The sequence below is a fragment of the Oreochromis niloticus genome, linkage group LG9, assembly GCF_001858045.2.
Source record: "Oreochromis niloticus isolate F11D_XX linkage group LG9, O_niloticus_UMD_NMBU, whole genome shotgun sequence".
NCBI lineage: Eukaryota > Metazoa > Chordata > Actinopteri > Cichliformes > Cichlidae > Oreochromis > Oreochromis niloticus.
Genome location: NC_031974.2, coordinates 19,911,919 through 19,930,258, shown reverse-complemented (window position 1 = coordinate 19,930,258; position 18,340 = coordinate 19,911,919). Strand labels below are relative to the sequence as shown.

At 48.1% G+C, this 18,340-nt stretch overlaps 2 protein-coding genes across 2 annotated transcripts; both read left to right on the top strand.

Annotated features, from left to right (window-relative positions):
- Position 1: 1 nt before the first annotated feature.
- tram1 (translocation associated membrane protein 1) lies at positions 2 to 7,774 on the top strand. Its single transcript, XM_003443458.5, has 11 exons — positions 2 to 280; positions 2,484 to 2,547; positions 3,420 to 3,541; positions 3,623 to 3,739; positions 3,824 to 3,882; positions 3,965 to 4,049; positions 4,241 to 4,311; positions 4,477 to 4,581; positions 4,659 to 4,802; positions 5,226 to 5,377; positions 6,255 to 7,774. Exons 1-11 carry the CDS (start codon positions 158 to 160, stop codon positions 6,323 to 6,325), a joined length of 1,113 nt encoding a protein of 370 aa, XP_003443506.1. The 5' UTR covers positions 2 to 157; the 3' UTR covers positions 6,326 to 7,774.
- A 2,068-nt stretch (positions 7,775 to 9,842) lies between these two features.
- LOC112847795 (uncharacterized) lies at positions 9,843 to 17,648 on the top strand. Its single transcript, XM_025910206.1, has 4 exons — positions 9,843 to 10,333; positions 13,791 to 15,767; positions 15,953 to 16,046; positions 17,626 to 17,648. Exons 1-4 carry the CDS (start codon positions 9,869 to 9,871, stop codon positions 17,646 to 17,648), a joined length of 2,559 nt encoding a protein of 852 aa, XP_025765991.1. The 5' UTR covers positions 9,843 to 9,868.
- Positions 17,649 to 18,340: the final 692 nt, after the last annotated feature.

Sequence of the window (18,340 nt, the reverse complement as noted above, 5' to 3'; positions counted from 1 at the left end):
GAAGAGTGACACGCCATTCAATTGCTGCCTGGCCCGCTGCATGTAGGAAACAGGAGGGAGCTTTGAGCAGAAGGATATCTTACTATCTGGCAGGAGGAGGGAGAAAAAGCGGCTACATCTGCGTTGCTGAAGCAAAAGTTGGACGAATCGCGTCGACATGGGGATCCGAAAAAAGACTAACAAGAATCCGCCGGTGCTGAGCCATGAGTTTGTCATCCAGAACCATGCAGATATTGTTTCCTGTGTTGCTATGGTGTTTCTCCTCGGCTTGATGTTTGAGGTGAGTCCACATGTTGAATGGCTTCTTTTAAACTGTGGATCACTCGAGGGATGCTCGGCAGGAAAAGTGAGGGGGATTATCGCTAGAAGGAATGCCGAATACTCCCAATCGGTTCTCATGAGAACTGACATGGCTGTCTGATCTATTCTTCACACTACTTCCTCTCGTAATCGAAACTTTTCTCCATCACGATGGCCTCGCGTTTGCGTTTCATTCCAGAGCGTTCTAACCTCACTCCACTGCTCTCGGGTTATGTTATTTACAGAGACTAAATATGATTTTTTTAAAGCGTTGTGGGAACTATTTCACTCACATCTGGCTGCTTTCCCACCTAAAATCCGATAGGCTATTTAAGAAAAAAAATCATCGACACTAAGGCCCGCGGTTCGATCATGCACGCAAAAAGAAAACCAAGAACAAAAGTATTTTTTGGCGATATGTTTTGCAGAAATTTCCCATCGAGCGGCAAGTTTGCATTGCAGCACTTTATCGAGCTCAGTGGCTACGGTGTTTTGCAACACTCCAGACTTGGGTTAGTTTGTATGTGTTACGTGGCAATCACGCAGCGGTTCACAGAGCGCTGTCATCGCCGAAACCCGCTTTCTTCGTCACTCAAAGTTGTCACCCGAGCTGGAAGAGCGCTTCAGACGTGAGCTGACACACGGGATCGTGTCACACAGCACGGCCGTCTCTTTACGCGGTGCAATCTGCTCTGCTTTGAAGCAAATGTGCGTTAATGTCAAAGCGCGTTTCATCCTAAGCGGAAAAAAAAGCACCGCCGTTGCTGGTGTCCAGCCGGCCATAATTAAAACTGCTTCCTGTTTGTGCTTTCCAAAGTAAACCCCCTGGGAACTACGTGCTGTTGGCAGCGTGGATGTTGAAAAGCGTGATATTTGCAGGAATTGTTAGTTATATCTGTGCTGCTTTAGACTTTAGCTTTGGCTCTTTTTTTCTTTGCTTTGAGATATTTATTTCTTGCAAGCCGGGCTCTCTTGCTGTGAAGGACTAATATGCAACTTCCAACTGATATCTCATTAGCTGCCTGCCTTGATTAAGTTCTGTTTACTTTCAGTGAGCGTAAGGAGTTTGTTGCTCTACATAATTCACATTTAGTGTCATGCATTATCTCGTGTTCTTAAATTATCAGACTAAAAATGTTGTATACAAAAAATACATAAGCAAAATGAAAGTAAAAAAATTGGAAGGCATAGAAATGTCAAGTATTTGTACCTGTTGTTTTGCTTTCTGTTATAGTTTTCCCTCTTTAGGCCAGGAAAAAAAATATCTCCACTATAAATATAACTATAACTGCACAAAATTAGTGGGACACAAAGGAAAAACTCTGACTTCTTGTATTAGTAAAAGCCTTTTTACTCATATGGACACGAGTGTCTGGCCACCTACACACTGCACCTGCAGGAGCTTTTATGACATCCCATTCTAAGTACATAGGTATTACATAATATGGAGTTGGTTCCCACCCCCCTTCCTTTGCAGCTACGACAGAGTTCACTCTTCTAGGAAGGATTTCCACAAGAGTTTGGAGTGTGTCTGTGGAAATTTTTGCCCTTTTATCCAGAAGAGCGTTGTACTGAACGAGAGGCCCTCGATTAAAGTCTTTCTTTCAAAGAGTTTTTTTTGTTTGTTTTTTGGGGTTTTTTTTAGATCAAGGTGGCACAGTCAAGTTCTTCCTAACCAAACGCATCCACCCGTTTTCCTTGCTTTATACACAGGGACACAGAAAAAGCCCTTCCCCAAACTGTTCCCACAAACCTGGAAAAACCTCGAATTGTCCAAAATGGCTCAGTAAGATTTAACATTCACTGGGGCTAAAGGGCCCAGGGGCCCCAAAAACAACCCCACAGCATTCATTGATTAAAATATATGACCCAGAATCTTGTGTCTATATGGTGCATAGCTTAATAAAAAGACTTTTATTAATATAAGTGGTAAATGTTTTTTTCCATTGTGTCTGTTGTGCAGAAAAGTTGTGTTTATAGTGACAATATGTTTGCTTTCCTGGACCGAATAGGGAAAAGCATAACAGAGAAACAGGTAAAAATACTGAATATCTTTAAGTTTGTGTTAAACATAACAGCATTAACTCAGGTGTGTTATATTACCACTATATTCATACACATCCTAAATGTATTATTTCAATATTTAATTTGCATTTTGTACAATTGCTGTCTTTTGTCTGCAGGTCACCTCTAAGTTTGCAGTCTTCTTCATAACTGTCCAGTACAACGTCACCATATCAACAAATGGTAAGTTAACCAGTGGTGTGTGGCGAGAACAGATGTTTCAGTGCAGTACTTTCTTTTACTTGCTGCAATCCTCTCATTTGGATTCTAAAGTGGCACTTATGCAGCCCTACACAAACCCATTTCAGGGCTCTTTTTTTTTTTTTTTCCCCCCCTGCTTCCGAGCTAAATTTAGTCTGCCTGATTTATAAAGTTCTCTTGTGGCAAGGTTGCGCCGGGCGAATTTGGGCTAAGGTGTAATATAGGCCTCACAATCCGAGTCCTGCTCCTTTCAAGGTTAACAGAATCTCTGCCAGCTGACTTCAGATACTGAGACTGCAGGACCTGTTCATGCTGTGTGTGGGGTGCAGGCTCCCAGCTCGGTGATTCAGCTCTTATCTGTTGGACCTGACTACTTGCCGTATTCTGTAACTTATTTACAGCTCGAATCTCATGAGCCACATAGCATCCAGCGTCCTAATCTCTCTGCAGTGAGTGTTCTGAAACAATTTCAATGATGGCTGCTGTATTTTTATTTTTCAAGCGACCAATTGGATTGATTTCTTTGCGAGCTTCTGTAAATGATGACCAAAACCACTCAGTCCATCTAAGGATACTTGTTGGGAACTGTGTTCACGTATCGGCTATCTCTGTTTTTACGGACACTGAGCTCAAGGGTGCATGGAATAAATGTAACTTTAGAAAGCTAGAAGAGGTTCTATGTGTATATTGGTGCAAACACGGTCTCTTGCGTTTTCCAAGCGGTGTGATTCTGCACAGCCGGGGCTCACTAATCCAAACGGCTCACTCCAGGAAAGCGCACCTGACATTTTGGATGTGAATGAATCACAGATGGGCGTTGATTTTTCACTCTGCATGACTTTTGTGTGCTGCAGAAGTACCAGAGGAGACTGCCGTGAACCACTTCCACCACGGGATCAAGGACTTGGCAACTATCTTCTTCTACATGCTGGTGGCTATCATAATGCATGCCATTATCCAGGAGTATGTGCTGGACGTAAGTGGGACAAAGACACGGAGTTAAGTTCATCTCTGTTAGAAACGATTCTGTATTGTTCACTGCTGGTCATCTTTGCAGAAAATCAACAGGAAGAAGCACTTCTCCAAAACCAAACACAGCAAGTTCAATGAGTCCGGCCAGCTCAGCGCCTTCTACCTCTTCTCCTTTGGTTGGGGCACAAGCATCCTGCTCTCTGTACGTACAATAGCCAGCTGCCTTTGGTTTTGTTTGCTTATGCTTGACCCCATAAAACGTACTTAAAAGCTTGCTTGTTCTTAGGAAAACTTCCTGTCCAATCCAGTCAGCCTGTGGGAGGGTTATCCACATACACTGATGCCGTAAGTTGTGATGCTGATTGTGGAAAATCATCAATCATTTGGGACTTTTCTAAGCTTTTTGTAACGTCTCGCTTTCTTTCAGATTCCAGATGAAATTCTACTACATCTGTCAGCTTGGCTACTGGCTGCATGCTCTACCCGAGCTGTATTTCCAAAAGACAAAGAAGGTAAGAGGACGTGCGGAGCCAGTCGCTTTGGGATGGGACGATGTGACGCAGTTTCCTGTTTGACTTTCACGGCCGAGCCGCATTGTTTCAAAGTCTCATCATCCTCTCGCTTAAATCACCATGTGCAGAGCCACACTGCTGTAAATATTTTGACCATGTTTGGCCTCCCACCCTTTGTGTTTACTGTTTAGGAGGATATTCCACGCCAGCTTGTGTACATCTCCCTGTACCTGGTCCACATCGCTGGCGCCTACATTCTAAAGTAAGAAGCGCCCACTGTAGAAAGCCTTTAATTAAGTGTGTGAGTTGGTGTGGCTTGTGTTTGTACACTGCCCTTTAGGAGAAAGTTTGTGGTGTCTCCTTGTATTTTTTTTTCCTGTCATTTGTAATGAAAACCTCTCTAAAGATGTTTCCTTGTGTGTTACAGCCTGAACCGCCTGGGTCTGGTCCTCCTCGTGTGTCACTACTTTGTCGAGCTTCTGTTCCACATTTCCCGTCTGATCTACTTCAGCAATGAGAACAGGCAACTGGGGTGAGTTCACTATTAGGAGGTTTTAGATTGAAAGCGAAAGAGAGCAAAGTCTTAAAACTTGTCCTCTTGTCTCGCAGTTTCACCATTTGGGCGGTCTTGTTTGTCCTTGGACGGCTGCTCACCCTGTCCCTGTCTGTCCTCACCGTGGGCTTTGGCCTCGCCACAGCTGAGAACCAAGGTTTCGATTGGGCCGCAGGAAACTTCAACGTCCTTTTTGTTCGGTAAGCGTTTCTGAGAGTAGAAACTAAAATATCTGAACTTGCAAACATAGCTGAAATTAATTTCTTTTGCTCGGACAATGTTTTTTAAAATGTGTAATTCATGGAGATTGAAGCTAAATTTCTTGATATTTTTTAAATTCATGTGCGGCATATGTAAGTTTGTAACAACCGCTCATTGACTGCTCACAGTCGAGATGTGAGGCCTTCTTTGTAGACCTTTAAGAGCATATTGTATAGAGCTAAAATAAACCAACAGCAAGAACATCATCATACAAAAGGAAGTGCACTCCGGCGTCGATAAATGAGCGTGACGCGCAACCACAATGCGTCTTGTGCTAAGCAGATTAAACACTTCCTACTTTGTTTTTACCAGTGTCTTATGTGTAACACAAAGTGCGATGCTTTTATCTCTCTCTCTACTAGGGTAACTGTCCTGGCCGCCATCTGCCTCACACAGGCCTTTATGATGTGGAAATTTATCAACTTTCAGCTGCGCCGGTGGAGAGAGCATGGCCAAGCTCAGACCTTGAAAAAGAAACAAGCTCCTTCCAAGAGCAAATCAAAGAAAGACAAAGGTAAGAGCACAAGCATGAATTAGCTACTGTTCTGTAGTAAAATAGCAATGCGTGGTCCAAAAGAATAAAAGCAACTTATAAAGCCATCTAAAAGTTTATGTACGGTAAAAGGAATTGTAGTGAAAAACTTCCCTGAGTGCTCAGAGTAGAGAAGCACTACTTGAATACAGGTGTCATTCACACAGTGCTTTTTTGAGCAGTTTTGGGGTTCAGTGTTTTGCCCCAGGATTCTTCCCCGTATTGACCAGAGAAGCCGTGACTCCAACTACTTTTATTTCAGTTACATGAATTACATTTGAAGATAGACGATCCACTCTACCTCCACAGCCGCTGTGTCAAAACCCATTTCATGTAATTCTTTCTACACCATTAAAAACCTTGAATACCATCCAGTTAATAACATCTTTCCAATGTTGCATAAAACTCGTTATTAATCTGCAGCCTTTTAGCTCGTGCTGTGAAAAGTCTGAATCTGTGCTTTTGAGACCGTCGTTGATACACTGCAGCTCAGCCATATAATTCCTGCTTTTGCTTTAGGAACTTAAACACTTGGTGGATATGTTGGGTCTTTACAATAGCTACTTTTGGCTGCTTCCTTGCCACAAGAGATCACCACAGTGGATGGCTTAGCATGTTTGATTTGGCCAGATACCCTTCTTGTTGCTACCCCAAAGGGCATTTGTGTATCTTCCTGCAATCAAACCAGTGACCATGCACTTGGCACACAAATATGTTGACCGCTACAATATAAAGACACGATGTTTGTTCTTTAAAATACATGATTAAGTGTCACATTTTAGTTTTTCAAATGAAACAACAATACATAACTTAAAGGCTTGTCTGCTCATTCACGTTTTTGATCTCTCCTTTTTTTTAGCCAATGGAGTAAATGGCGTTAACTCTCACCAAGCTGATTCACCAAGAGCCAGAAAAGAGAAGTCCTCATAAAACATTCCTCTCAGCCCTTTCCATCGCCTCCCCACCCTCCCCACCTCAGAGAACTCTCCTCTCACTCTGTCCCCTCCTCACGTCCGGCCCAGCAGATCCTCCAGCTCCTTGATCTACGACACGCATCTTCAGCTCCCACACACGACTGACCTCCCAGCTGGACTTCAAGGACCAGAATGCAGCTTCGCTTCTCATCCAGCACACCATCATTTCTGAATCTTTGCCCTGCTGTGCTATTGTGAATGAAAAGAAAACCAATTTAGAAAATAAACTATGAAGAAAAAAAAAAAGACCTTTATTTAAGAAGTGCCTATTGATACGGAGCGTTTTTTGTACAGAGTGTAATTTTAAAATTTCAGGAATAATCACTGCAGTGTTTTAATGTTTCTCCCATTTTATCTTTTCATGCTTTTTCTAAATACTGTGTATTCCAACTCGTCTCTTCTTGGGTTTTTTTGTCTCCTTTTATTTATAACTGCTCGCTCAGCTCCTTTTCTTTGCCACCGACTCCTGCCCCTCTGTGGGGGGATTTTTGCAGACACTATATGTGAATTTCCCTGTAATGTCTCTTGTTTTCCCCTAAGTGAGGGATGCAAAAAGGAAACAAAATCTTATCTTTGTCTTTCAGATTAAGACTGGGGTCACAAATCGACTCAAACTCAGTGTTTTCTCCATTTCGTTCATCAGCGGACACCTATAGATGGAACGTAAGGTAGAATATGGAGGTTTTTAAAGTCCCCTTATGAATAAGAATAAGGGTGAGCGTGTAAAAGCATTCGAGGAAAACAGGAGACATCGTTGTGTAATAATGTAAGTAGAGTCACGGTTCAGTATTGTGCAAAACTGCCAGCAAAGTAACCTGATGTAGCATTAAGTGTCAGAGTTCAGAACAGCTTTGTAATCGGATCATGAACTGTTTGTATCTATAGGTCTAAGAAATAAACACGCCTTGTGTTTTAGCTTTGAATGACATGACTTTCTAAGTGAGACGGAAAAGACTTAATCAGGCAATATGTCGGTTCAGTGAGTTTGAATCGCTGTCTTGTATGATCCTGCCTCATTTGCTGTTTAAGTGGAATTGTTTCCCTGTGTTTGCGTGGCCTGCTTGAAAAATGTTCACATGAATGACTTGTTGTAAAAGCATGGACCGAGAATGAAACATAACTATGTTTTGTTTAGCTTTTAACCCCGCCCCCTCCCTTTACCCTACTATTGACTGTGCCATATGAGCCTGGTTGATATGCCTTTTATTTACATGCCATAAGATAAATTTGCAAAGCTACGGAGAGCAATCAAATACGTTTTCGTTTAAGTTTCCCAGTTAACACCGGCCTGTTCCAAAAGATTAACCTGTTGGGAATGCAGTGGTTGCCTTTAAGCCGCATGTGGATTTCTGAACCTGTCCTGAGGGGTTATCTTGATAAAGGAATAAAATGTATTGAAAACAAATTCTGAGTTATGACTTGACTGTATTAATAGCAGTGTACACATTTTAGTTCTCTTTCATAGCATTCGTTTCGTGTCTCACTATGGGGAACGCCTCCTGCGTGACCTCATCAGAAGCTCAAATACCATTACGCCAGCCCTTACAGGCTGGCTAAGTGACGCCCATGTCAGGAGGGGCTAGCACCTCCCTATATAATAGGCTGACATAGCGTCAGATGTCATTCAAAAACCTCTTCTCGCTTCTCACAGAAGCCTGTAGACAACTGTGCGATTGGGTGCTAAAGCTAAACTGTCCACAGATTCGAGTGAACAACTCGGTCGCCGGGCGCTTTGTTCCCAGCTTTTCAGTTGTCCACTAGCACACAAGCAGTAGCAATACTGTTCTGTAGCTAGTGCTGGTGCCAAGTAGCAATACTTTCACCCAGGGAAGTAGCAATATTTTCCGAAAGCGAAGTAGCAACACTTTGCTAATAAAGGTGCCCCTAGCTTCACCATCAGGTAGCAATACCCTTCGACGCTAGCGGTTTTACACATTAGGTAGCAATACCTGTAGAAAAGTAGCAACACTTTTCACCCCACGTTAGCGAGGAATAGCAATATTCTCCGCACTCGGTGTCGGTCTCGCTAACGTGCGCAACCTTCTAGCTAACCATGGCTACGACTGCCAACGAAGTTGCAAAACTCTGTCCTTGCGGCAAGAAGATTTCTGCCTGGGATACACACCCCGTGTGTGCGGCATGCCTGGGTTTATCTCACGCTCAGGCCGCCTTGACACCCGCACAAGACTGTATCCACTGCGCGGCTTTCCCACGCAAGCTACTCCGCCGCAGGCTAGCTCGCCAGGCTAACCTGTCGGGTGGCGACCCTTTGCTGTGTGAAGCTGCTGCGGCGCAAGGAGAAACTGAGATGCCCGATGATTTGGCCGCAACGCCAGGGCCGAGCTGGGCAGAGGCAGACCCTCAGCCCATCGCGACCGCTTTCCCGTCGCTGGAGGCACACGGAGATCGTGAGTTGTTCCCCGATGCTGGTGTCATCTGGGGGGGAGATGCCAACGAGGACGGGGATGAGTCGGCTGACTCGGAGCTCCTGCTGTCTGACGACGAGGAGGAAGATTCCACCTCCTTGGCCAGCAGCGGCTGGGCTGCAAAGCCCTCGGCTACCGGCGAGGTTGAAAAACCGACACCGCCGTCTCCCCTGGATCTCGACATGCAGGACATGTGCAAGCGCGCAGCTGCCAGGCTCAACATCCCGTGGCCCGCCGTACAAACAGAGGTTGTGAAGTCTCGTTTTGACGGAAAGAAATTGCCGAAGGCGAAAAAGACGGGGAAGCATGTGTTGCCTGTTTTCCCGGAGCTACTCGATGAGATAGCGATGACGTGGAAAGCAAAACCTTACAGCGAGAAACACCCCATCGTGGGGAGTTCCCTGCTGGATTGTGAGGGATGGAGTCTATTGGCCTCCGCCAGATGCCACAAGTGGAGCCGTTGGTAGCGAGCCATCTTCACCCGAAGACGTCTCTGTCCTCATCGGCCCCATCTCTCCCCTCCAAAGCAGACCGCTTCCAGTCTAGCCTTACAGATAAGTGCTACAAGGCAGCGGCTCTGTCAGTGAGAGCCCACAACGCCTCCTCTATGCTAATGGCTTACCAAGCTGAGCTAGAAGAGGACATGACAGCTAAACCAGATACCACGGTGTGGGAAGAAATCTGCGTTATAACTGACCACGTCCTCCGCCTCCACAAGGTAGCCATACAGGCTACTGGGAGAGCCATGGGCCTCATGGTTCTTCAGGAGCGAGCACGCTGGCTCGGGCTCACCAACCTGACGACTAAGGAGAAAGAGGACCTCCTGGACACCCCTGTCGTCCCTCAAGGTCTCTTCGGTGCGGCTGTTACATCCATGCAGAAGAGATGTGAGGAGAAAAAGAGAGATGATGAGGCTCTGAAACTCTGCCTGCCGAGGAGGACCCAGCACGCCACTCCAGCGGCACCGCGCCAGTCATTCGCGCAGGCAGCGTCTCGCCCGGTCCCCGCTTTCAGGATTCCCAAAGTGCCTAAGACGCAGGCAGCCCCCCAGGCTGCCGGGGCCCTAAGAATCCATGGACCCGGAAACAGTCTCCCCAGGCCAGACCTCAAGCGGCCCCACCTCCTCCCCCCGCTACCGCGATCGTGAGGAGGAAGAAACGGCCGGCCTGACAGTTTCTCCTCTGGGCGGGAGCGAACCCAGTTTCCCCCCTTCATGGGCCGCTCTGCCGCCAACCAGCTCCGTTACAGAGCAAGTTCAACGGGACATGTTCCACACAGAGTGCCTGACTCGGGCCGGCGTTCCTGTCACCGGACCCGCCAGAGGGAAAGAGAGCCAAAGTTCACAGTGTTGTTTCACAAGCACTTCCTTCGTGCATTCTGTATTAAAAAAGTCCCGACACGCGCATCCAGGCAGTTTGCCGAGGGCGCTGTCGAGTGTTGTAAAACACATGAAAAAATCACACATGCTGAAGAACAGGGCAATGTCTGCCATAACGCAGCCCGTGGAGACTCGCGTTTCCACGGCTGTGATAATGCAGATGAGCCCGTCACCTCGCTCACCTGTGACGGGGGTGACGGGACACCGAAATGGCGTATGTTTTGCGCTGCAACCACAAGGGGGCGCCAAAACGCCATCTTCGGTGGAGTGGCCAGTGAGCCCTCTGTCTCTCCACATGAAGAGCTGGGCTACCTGCACTCAGTCAGCATGGGTGCTGAGGACATTGGAAAAGGGCTACAGGCTGCAATTCAATGTCGCTCCACCACATTTCAAAGAGATCATTTACTCTCGTGCTCTGGGCGAGTCTGCCAGTTTTCTCCTGGAGGAAATTTCAACCTTGAGAGACAAAGGAGCTATAAGAGTTGTCCCTCCCGAGGAAATGCACAGCGGATTTTATTCAAGGTATTTCCTTGTGCCAAAGAAAGGGGGGAGGGGGATGAGAGCCATTCTGGATCTCCGTGCCCTGAACCGGCATTTAAGGGCATACAAGTTCAGGATGTTGACGCACGCCTCGCTGCTACGGTTTGTACGAGCGGGCGACTGGTTCACATCAATCGACCTGAGGGATGCTTATTTCCACATCCCCATATATCCCCCACACCGAAAGTATCTAAGATTTGCTTTCCAGGGGATAGCATACGAGTTTGTGGTCCTGCCTTTTGGTCTCTCACTGAGCCCAAGAGTGTTTGTGAAATGCACCGAGGCAGCAGTGGCCCCGCTCAGAGAAAAGGGCATTCGGGTGGCCACATACATCGACGACTGGCTGGTGGCAGCCCCAACCCGCCAGGAAGCGGCTTGTCACACAAATGCTCTCATACACCACCTAGAGAGTTTGGGTTTCCAGATAAACATGGAAAAGAGCACTTTGAAGCCAACTCAGTGCATTACTTTCATAGGGCTCAGCCTAGACTCCCTCCGGGTGAGAGCTTTTCTGTCCCCAGAGAGAACAGCGACCATACGGTCATCCCTAGCACTGTTTCGCAGAGGCAACACAGTGACCCTCAAACAGTGCCAGAGGCTGCTAGGTCTGATGGCTTCTTCTCTAGTGGCGATAACACTGGGACGCCTGCACATGAGAGGCTTTCAGCGCTGGGTGGGCTCGCGGGGACTAGACCCTCACCGAGACGGCCACCGTCGCATGAGAGTCTCTGCAGACTGTTCACTCGCTCTCCGCGAGTGGAAGAAGCCAGGTTTCTTGTCTCAGGGCGTTGCCATGGGGGCGGTTTCAGCCAGGAAGGTGGTCTCCACAGATGCCTCTCTTTCGGGCTGGGGGGCCACCCACGAAGGCAGAGCAGTGAATGGGGAATGGGGCCCTCACATGCGCTCCACCCACATAAACTGTCTGGAACTGCTGGCAGTTCACCTGTCGCTACAACATTTTCTCCCTTGGCTGGGAGGTCATCATGTTTTAGTGAGGTCGGACAATTCCACTGTTGTGGCCTACATCAACAGACAGGGGGGTCTGGGGTCCCCCAAGTTACACACACTGGCACACAGACTGATAGTCTGGAGCAGTGCCCACCTGCTGTCACTGAGAGCAACTCACGTGCCAGGAATCTTGAACTTTGGAGCAGATCTCCTCTCCAGGGGCAACCCACTGTACGGAGACTGGAAGCTTCACCCAGAGGTGGTGGAGCAGATCTGGCTGCGATTCGGTCGGGCGACCGTGGACATTTATGCATCCAGGGAGAATGCTCAGTGTCCCCTGTTCTACTCGCTGCACGATCAGAGGGCTCCACTCGGAGTGGATGCTCTAGCTCACGAGTGGCCGAGAACCCTCCTCTATGCTTTTCCCCCAGTGGCCCTCATTTCTCCAACTCTGGCCAGAGTGAGAGAGAGGGGTCACTATATGATCCTGATAGCCCCGCACTGGCCAGGGAAGCACTGGCTGGCGGAGATTTTTCAGCTGCTGTGCAGCCCACCTTGGCAATTACCACTACGCAGAGACCTCCTGTCTCAGGCACAGGGGGAAATATTCCACCCCCACCCAGAGAGACTAGCTCTACGGGCTTGGCCCGTGAGTGGTTTAACCTGAACACAGTGGGGCTCCCTCATAGTGTTATCGACACTATTCAGAGTTCTAGAGCATCGTCTACTAGGACGCTATATGAGCACAAGTGGCGTGTGTTTGAAAGCTGGTGCTTAGAATCACAGGCCATCCCTTTTCAGTGCTCTGTGGCTGTGATTTTGTCATTTCTTCAGGCCCTGATTGATGAAGGTAAGGCCTTCTCCACCATCAAGGTGTATTTGGCAGCAATTTCAGCCTGCCATATTGGTTTTGAGGGAAAGACTGTTGGTCAGCATCCCTTAATATGCCGTTTCATGAAGGGTGCACGGCGTAAATTGCCTACATCTAGGCCACTGGCTCCATCGTGGGACCTTCCCACAGTATTAGCTGCGCTCTCCTGTTGCCCATTTGAACCCCTGGAACAGGTTGAGTTAAAATTTCTGTCCTTGAAGACAGCTCTATTAATTGCTTTAGCTTCGGCTAAGCGTGTAGGAGAGATCCACGCTCTCTCAGTGCATCAGTCATGCATTCAGTTCTCCTCGGATAACACGAGGGTCAGTATGCGGCTCAACCCTGCCTTTATCCCAAAGGTTGTTGGCACATGTTCCCCTATAGAACTGCTGGCCTTTTACCCACCGCCTTTCTCCTCAGAGGAGCAACAGCGGCTGCATACCTTGTGTCCAGTCCGTGCTCTGCGCATTTATATGGACAGAACCCAGAGTGTCAGACAAAGTGACCAACTGTTCGTGTCCTGGGCTAAACCGCACATGGGAAAGCCCGTGTCTAAACAGCGCCTCTCCCATTGGATAGTAGGAGCGATTGCCCTGGCCTATACTAGCAGGGGCCTTCAGCCTCCTGCTGGCTTGCGTGCGCATTCCACTAGGGGTCTGGCAACCTCATGGGCTCTTTTTAGGGGAGTTTCTATTCAGGAGGTGTGTGCAGCTGCATGCTGGGCCTCACCTCACACATTTGCTAGGTTTTATAGGTTAGATGTAACAGCACCTAACCTAGCGCATTCAGTCCTCAGTGCAGGTTCTTCCCAGGTGGGAGCTTCTCCCCTGTGAAGTGCTGTTGGGGACAGTTGTCTTCTTAACAGGCATGTCTGGCAATCCGGGAGTCAGTATTTCTCCCATAGTGAGACACGAAACGAATGCTATGAAAGAGAACTTAAGGTTATGTATATAACCCCGGTTCTCTGAGTAGCATGAGTGAGTGTCTCACCAGACCGCCCTCCTTGCTATGGTAGCGAGGAAGAGGTGGGCTTGTTTTGAATGACATCTGACGCTATGTCAGCCTATTATATAGGGAGGTGCTAGCCCCTCCTGACATGGGCGTCACTTAGCCAGCCTGTAAGGGCTGGCGTAATGGTATTTGAGCTTCTGATGAGGTCACGCAGGAGGCGTTCCCCATAGTGAGACACTCACTCATGCTACTCAGAGAACCGGGGTTATATACATAACCTTAAGTTTCCACGGCTGTGATAATGCAGATGAGCCCGTCACCTCGCTCACCTGTGACGGGGGTGACGGGACACCGAAATGGCGTATGTTTTGCGCTGCAACCACAAGGGGGCGCCAAAACGCCATCTTCGGTGGAGTGGCCAGTGAGCCCTCTGTCTCTCCACATGAAGAGCTGGGCTACCTGCACTCAGTCAGCATGGGTGCTGAGGACATTGGAAAAGGGCTACAGGCTGCAATTCAATGTCGCTCCACCACATTTCAAAGAGATCATTTACTCTCGTGCTCTGGGCGAGTCTGCCAGTTTTCTCCTGGAGGAAATTTCAACCTTGAGAGACAAAGGAGCTATAAGAGTTGTCCCTCCCGAGGAAATGCACAGCGGATTTTATTCAAGGTATTTCCTTGTGCCAAAGAAAGGGGGGAGGGGGATGAGAGCCATTCTGGATCTCCGTGCCCTGAACCGGCATTTAAGGGCATACAAGTTCAGGATGTTGACGCACGCCTCGCTGCTACGGTTTGTACGAGCGGGCGACTGGTTCACATCAATCGACCTGAGGGATGCTTATTTCCACATCCCCATATATCCCCCACACCGAAAGTATCTAAGATTTGCTTTCCAGGGGATAGCATACGAGTTTGTGGTCCTGCCTTTTGGTCTCTCACTGAGCCCAAGAGTGTTTGTGAAATGCACCGAGGCAGCAGTGGCCCCGCTCAGAGAAAAGGGCATTCGGGTGGCCACATACATCGACGACTGGCTGGTGGCAGCCCCAACCCGCCAGGAAGCGGCTTGTCACACAAATGCTCTCATACACCACCTAGAGAGTTTGGGTTTCCAGATAAACATGGAAAAGAGCACTTTGAAGCCAACTCAGTGCATTACTTTCATAGGGCTCAGCCTAGACTCCCTCCGGGTGAGAGCTTTTCTGTCCCCAGAGAGAACAGCGACCATACGGTCATCCCTAGCACTGTTTCGCAGAGGCAACACAGTGACCCTCAAACAGTGCCAGAGGCTGCTAGGTCTGATGGCTTCTTCTCTAGTGGCGATAACACTGGGACGCCTGCACATGAGAGGCTTTCAGCGCTGGGTGGGCTCGCGGGGACTAGACCCTCACCGAGACGGCCACCGTCGCATGAGAGTCTCTGCAGACTGTTCACTCGCTCTCCGCGAGTGGAAGAAGCCAGGTTTCTTGTCTCAGGGCGTTGCCATGGGGGCGGTTTCAGCCAGGAAGGTGGTCTCCACAGATGCCTCTCTTTCGGGCTGGGGGGCCACCCACGAAGGCAGAGCAGTGAATGGGGAATGGGGCCCTCACATGCGCTCCACCCACATAAACTGTCTGGAACTGCTGGCAGTTCACCTGTCGCTACAACATTTTCTCCCTTGGCTGGGAGGTCATCATGTTTTAGTGAGGTCGGACAATTCCACTGTTGTGGCCTACATCAACAGACAGGGGGGTCTGGGGTCCCCCAAGTTACACACACTGGCACACAGACTGATAGTCTGGAGCAGTGCCCACCTGCTGTCACTGAGAGCAACTCACGTGCCAGGAATCTTGAACTTTGGAGCAGATCTCCTCTCCAGGGGCAACCCACTGTACGGAGACTGGAAGCTTCACCCAGAGGTGGTGGAGCAGATCTGGCTGCGATTCGGTCGGGCGACCGTGGACATTTATGCATCCAGGGAGAATGCTCAGTGTCCCCTGTTCTACTCGCTGCACGATCAGAGGGCTCCACTCGGAGTGGATGCTCTAGCTCACGAGTGGCCGAGAACCCTCCTCTATGCTTTTCCCCCAGTGGCCCTCATTTCTCCAACTCTGGCCAGAGTGAGAGAGAGGGGTCACTATATGATCCTGATAGCCCCGCACTGGCCAGGGAAGCACTGGCTGGCGGAGATTTTTCAGCTGCTGTGCAGCCCACCTTGGCAATTACCACTACGCAGAGACCTCCTGTCTCAGGCACAGGGGGAAATATTCCACCCCCACCCAGAGAGACTAGCTCTACGGGCTTGGCCCGTGAGTGGTTTAACCTGAACACAGTGGGGCTCCCTCATAGTGTTATCGACACTATTCAGAGTTCTAGAGCATCGTCTACTAGGACGCTATATGAGCACAAGTGGCGTGTGTTTGAAAGCTGGTGCTTAGAATCACAGGCCATCCCTTTTCAGTGCTCTGTGGCTGTGATTTTGTCATTTCTTCAGGCCCTGATTGATGAAGGTAAGGCCTTCTCCACCATCAAGGTGTATTTGGCAGCAATTTCAGCCTGCCATATTGGTTTTGAGGGAAAGACTGTTGGTCAGCATCCCTTAATATGCCGTTTCATGAAGGGTGCACGGCGTAAATTGCCTACATCTAGGCCACTGGCTCCATCGTGGGACCTTCCCACAGTATTAGCTGCGCTCTCCTGTTGCCCATTTGAACCCCTGGAACAGGTTGAGTTAAAATTTCTGTCCTTGAAGACAGCTCTATTAATTGCTTTAGCTTCGGCTAAGCGTGTAGGAGAGATCCACGCTCTCTCAGTGCATCAGTCATGCATTCAGTTCTCCTCGGATAACACGAGGGTCAGTATGCGGCTCAACCCTGCCTTTATCCCAAAGGTTGTTGGCACATGTTCCCCTATAGAACTGCTGGCCTTTTACCCACCGCCTTTCTCCTCAGAGGAGCAACAGCGGCTGCATACCTTGTGTCCAGTCCGTGCTCTGCGCATTTATATGGACAGAACCCAGAGTGTCAGACAAAGTGACCAACTGTTCGTGTCCTGGGCTAAACCGCACATGGGAAAGCCCGTGTCTAAACAGCGCCTCTCCCATTGGATAGTAGGAGCGATTGCCCTGGCCTATACTAGCAGGGGCCTTCAGCCTCCTGCTGGCTTGCGTGCGCATTCCACTAGGGGTCTGGCAACCTCATGGGCTCTTTTTAGGGGAGTTTCTATTCAGGAGGTGTGTGCAGCTGCATGCTGGGCCTCACCTCACACATTTGCTAGGTTTTATAGGTTAGATGTAACAGCACCTAACCTAGCGCATTCAGTCCTCAGTGCAGGTTCTTCCCAGGTGGGAGCTTCTCCCCTGTGAAGTGCTGTTGGGGACAGTTGTCTTCTTAACAGGCATGTCTGGCAATCCGGGAGTCAGTATTTCTCCCATAGTGAGACACGAAACGAATGCTATGAAAGAGAACTTAAGGTTATGTATATAACCCCGGTTCTCTGAGTAGCATGAGTGAGTGTCTCACCAGACCGCCCTCCTTGCTATGGTAGCGAGGAAGAGGTGGGCTTGTTTTGAATGACATCTGACGCTATGTCAGCCTATTATATAGGGAGGTGCTAGCCCCTCCTGACATGGGCGTCACTTAGCCAGCCTGTAAGGGCTGGCGTAATGGTATTTGAGCTTCTGATGAGGTCACGCAGGAGGCGTTCCCCATAGTGAGACACTCACTCATGCTACTCAGAGAACCGGGGTTATATACATAACCTTAAGTTTTTATTTGAAGAAAGAGGCTCACAGTTGAGATCACTTGGATGAAGCCTGGTATTTCACGTTTGAGTGCAATCACTTCTTACATAGAAGCAACACCTGCTGGGAACCTGGAGTGAAAAATCAAGATTAGTTCATTTCACTAATATTTAATGCCAAGGGAGCAGTGTTACGACGAATTACGCCTCAACACTGTATGAAGCTTTTATTTTAGACGCCAAAATTAAGATCTCTAATTGTTTCATTATACAAGTGTTTGGGACTTGTGTTTGTCATGATTTTCTGTCGCATAGGTGTGTGCAGTTGTGGTCAGAAGATGACATCCACTCACTATGGGTATGAATTTCATGGTAATTTGGGGATTTTAATGATTTCTTTTAACTGTTTTTTGTTTGTTTTCCCAGGATCGGACGATTCTACGACATAAATCTTTAGTGGCTTCAAAAAACAAAACAAAAAAACACACAAGAACTGGGTGCACAAGTTTAAATTTATTTTGGATTTTCTCTAATCCACAATGAATCAAAAGTATATGTACATACACCCCCACTAATTTTTGGTGTCTTTTAGCATGTTGGACCTCAACCATATACTTTTAGTAGCGATCAGCAAGCTTCTGACATAATTCTGGCTGGATATTTGACCGCTCTTCTTGGCAGAATTGGTAGCATTTATTTAAATTGGTTGGTTTCCTGGTACAGACCAGGCTTTGAAGCATAGCCCACAAACTTTCAGTAGGGTTGAGGTCAGGGTTTGGGGAGGCCGTTATAGAAGCTCAACGTTAGCCTGCTTTATCCATTCCAGAACAAGTTTTCATGTGTGCTTAGGATCATTGTCCTGTTGGAATACCCAGCTGTGTCCAAGTTTCAAACATCTAGCTTTTGACTTGAGGTAAATTAGAATTGGGAGGTAGTCCCCCTTCTTCATTATTCCATCCACTTTGTTCGATGTACCACTACCACTTGTACCAAACCAGACCCAGACCATGATGTTACCACCGCTGTGCCTGACAGTTGGTACAGTGTTCTTAGATTTGAAAGCGTCACCTTTACTACTCCAAATATACCTCTTGTCATTGTGGCAAAATAACTCAATCTTTATCTTGTTTGACTATAAAAC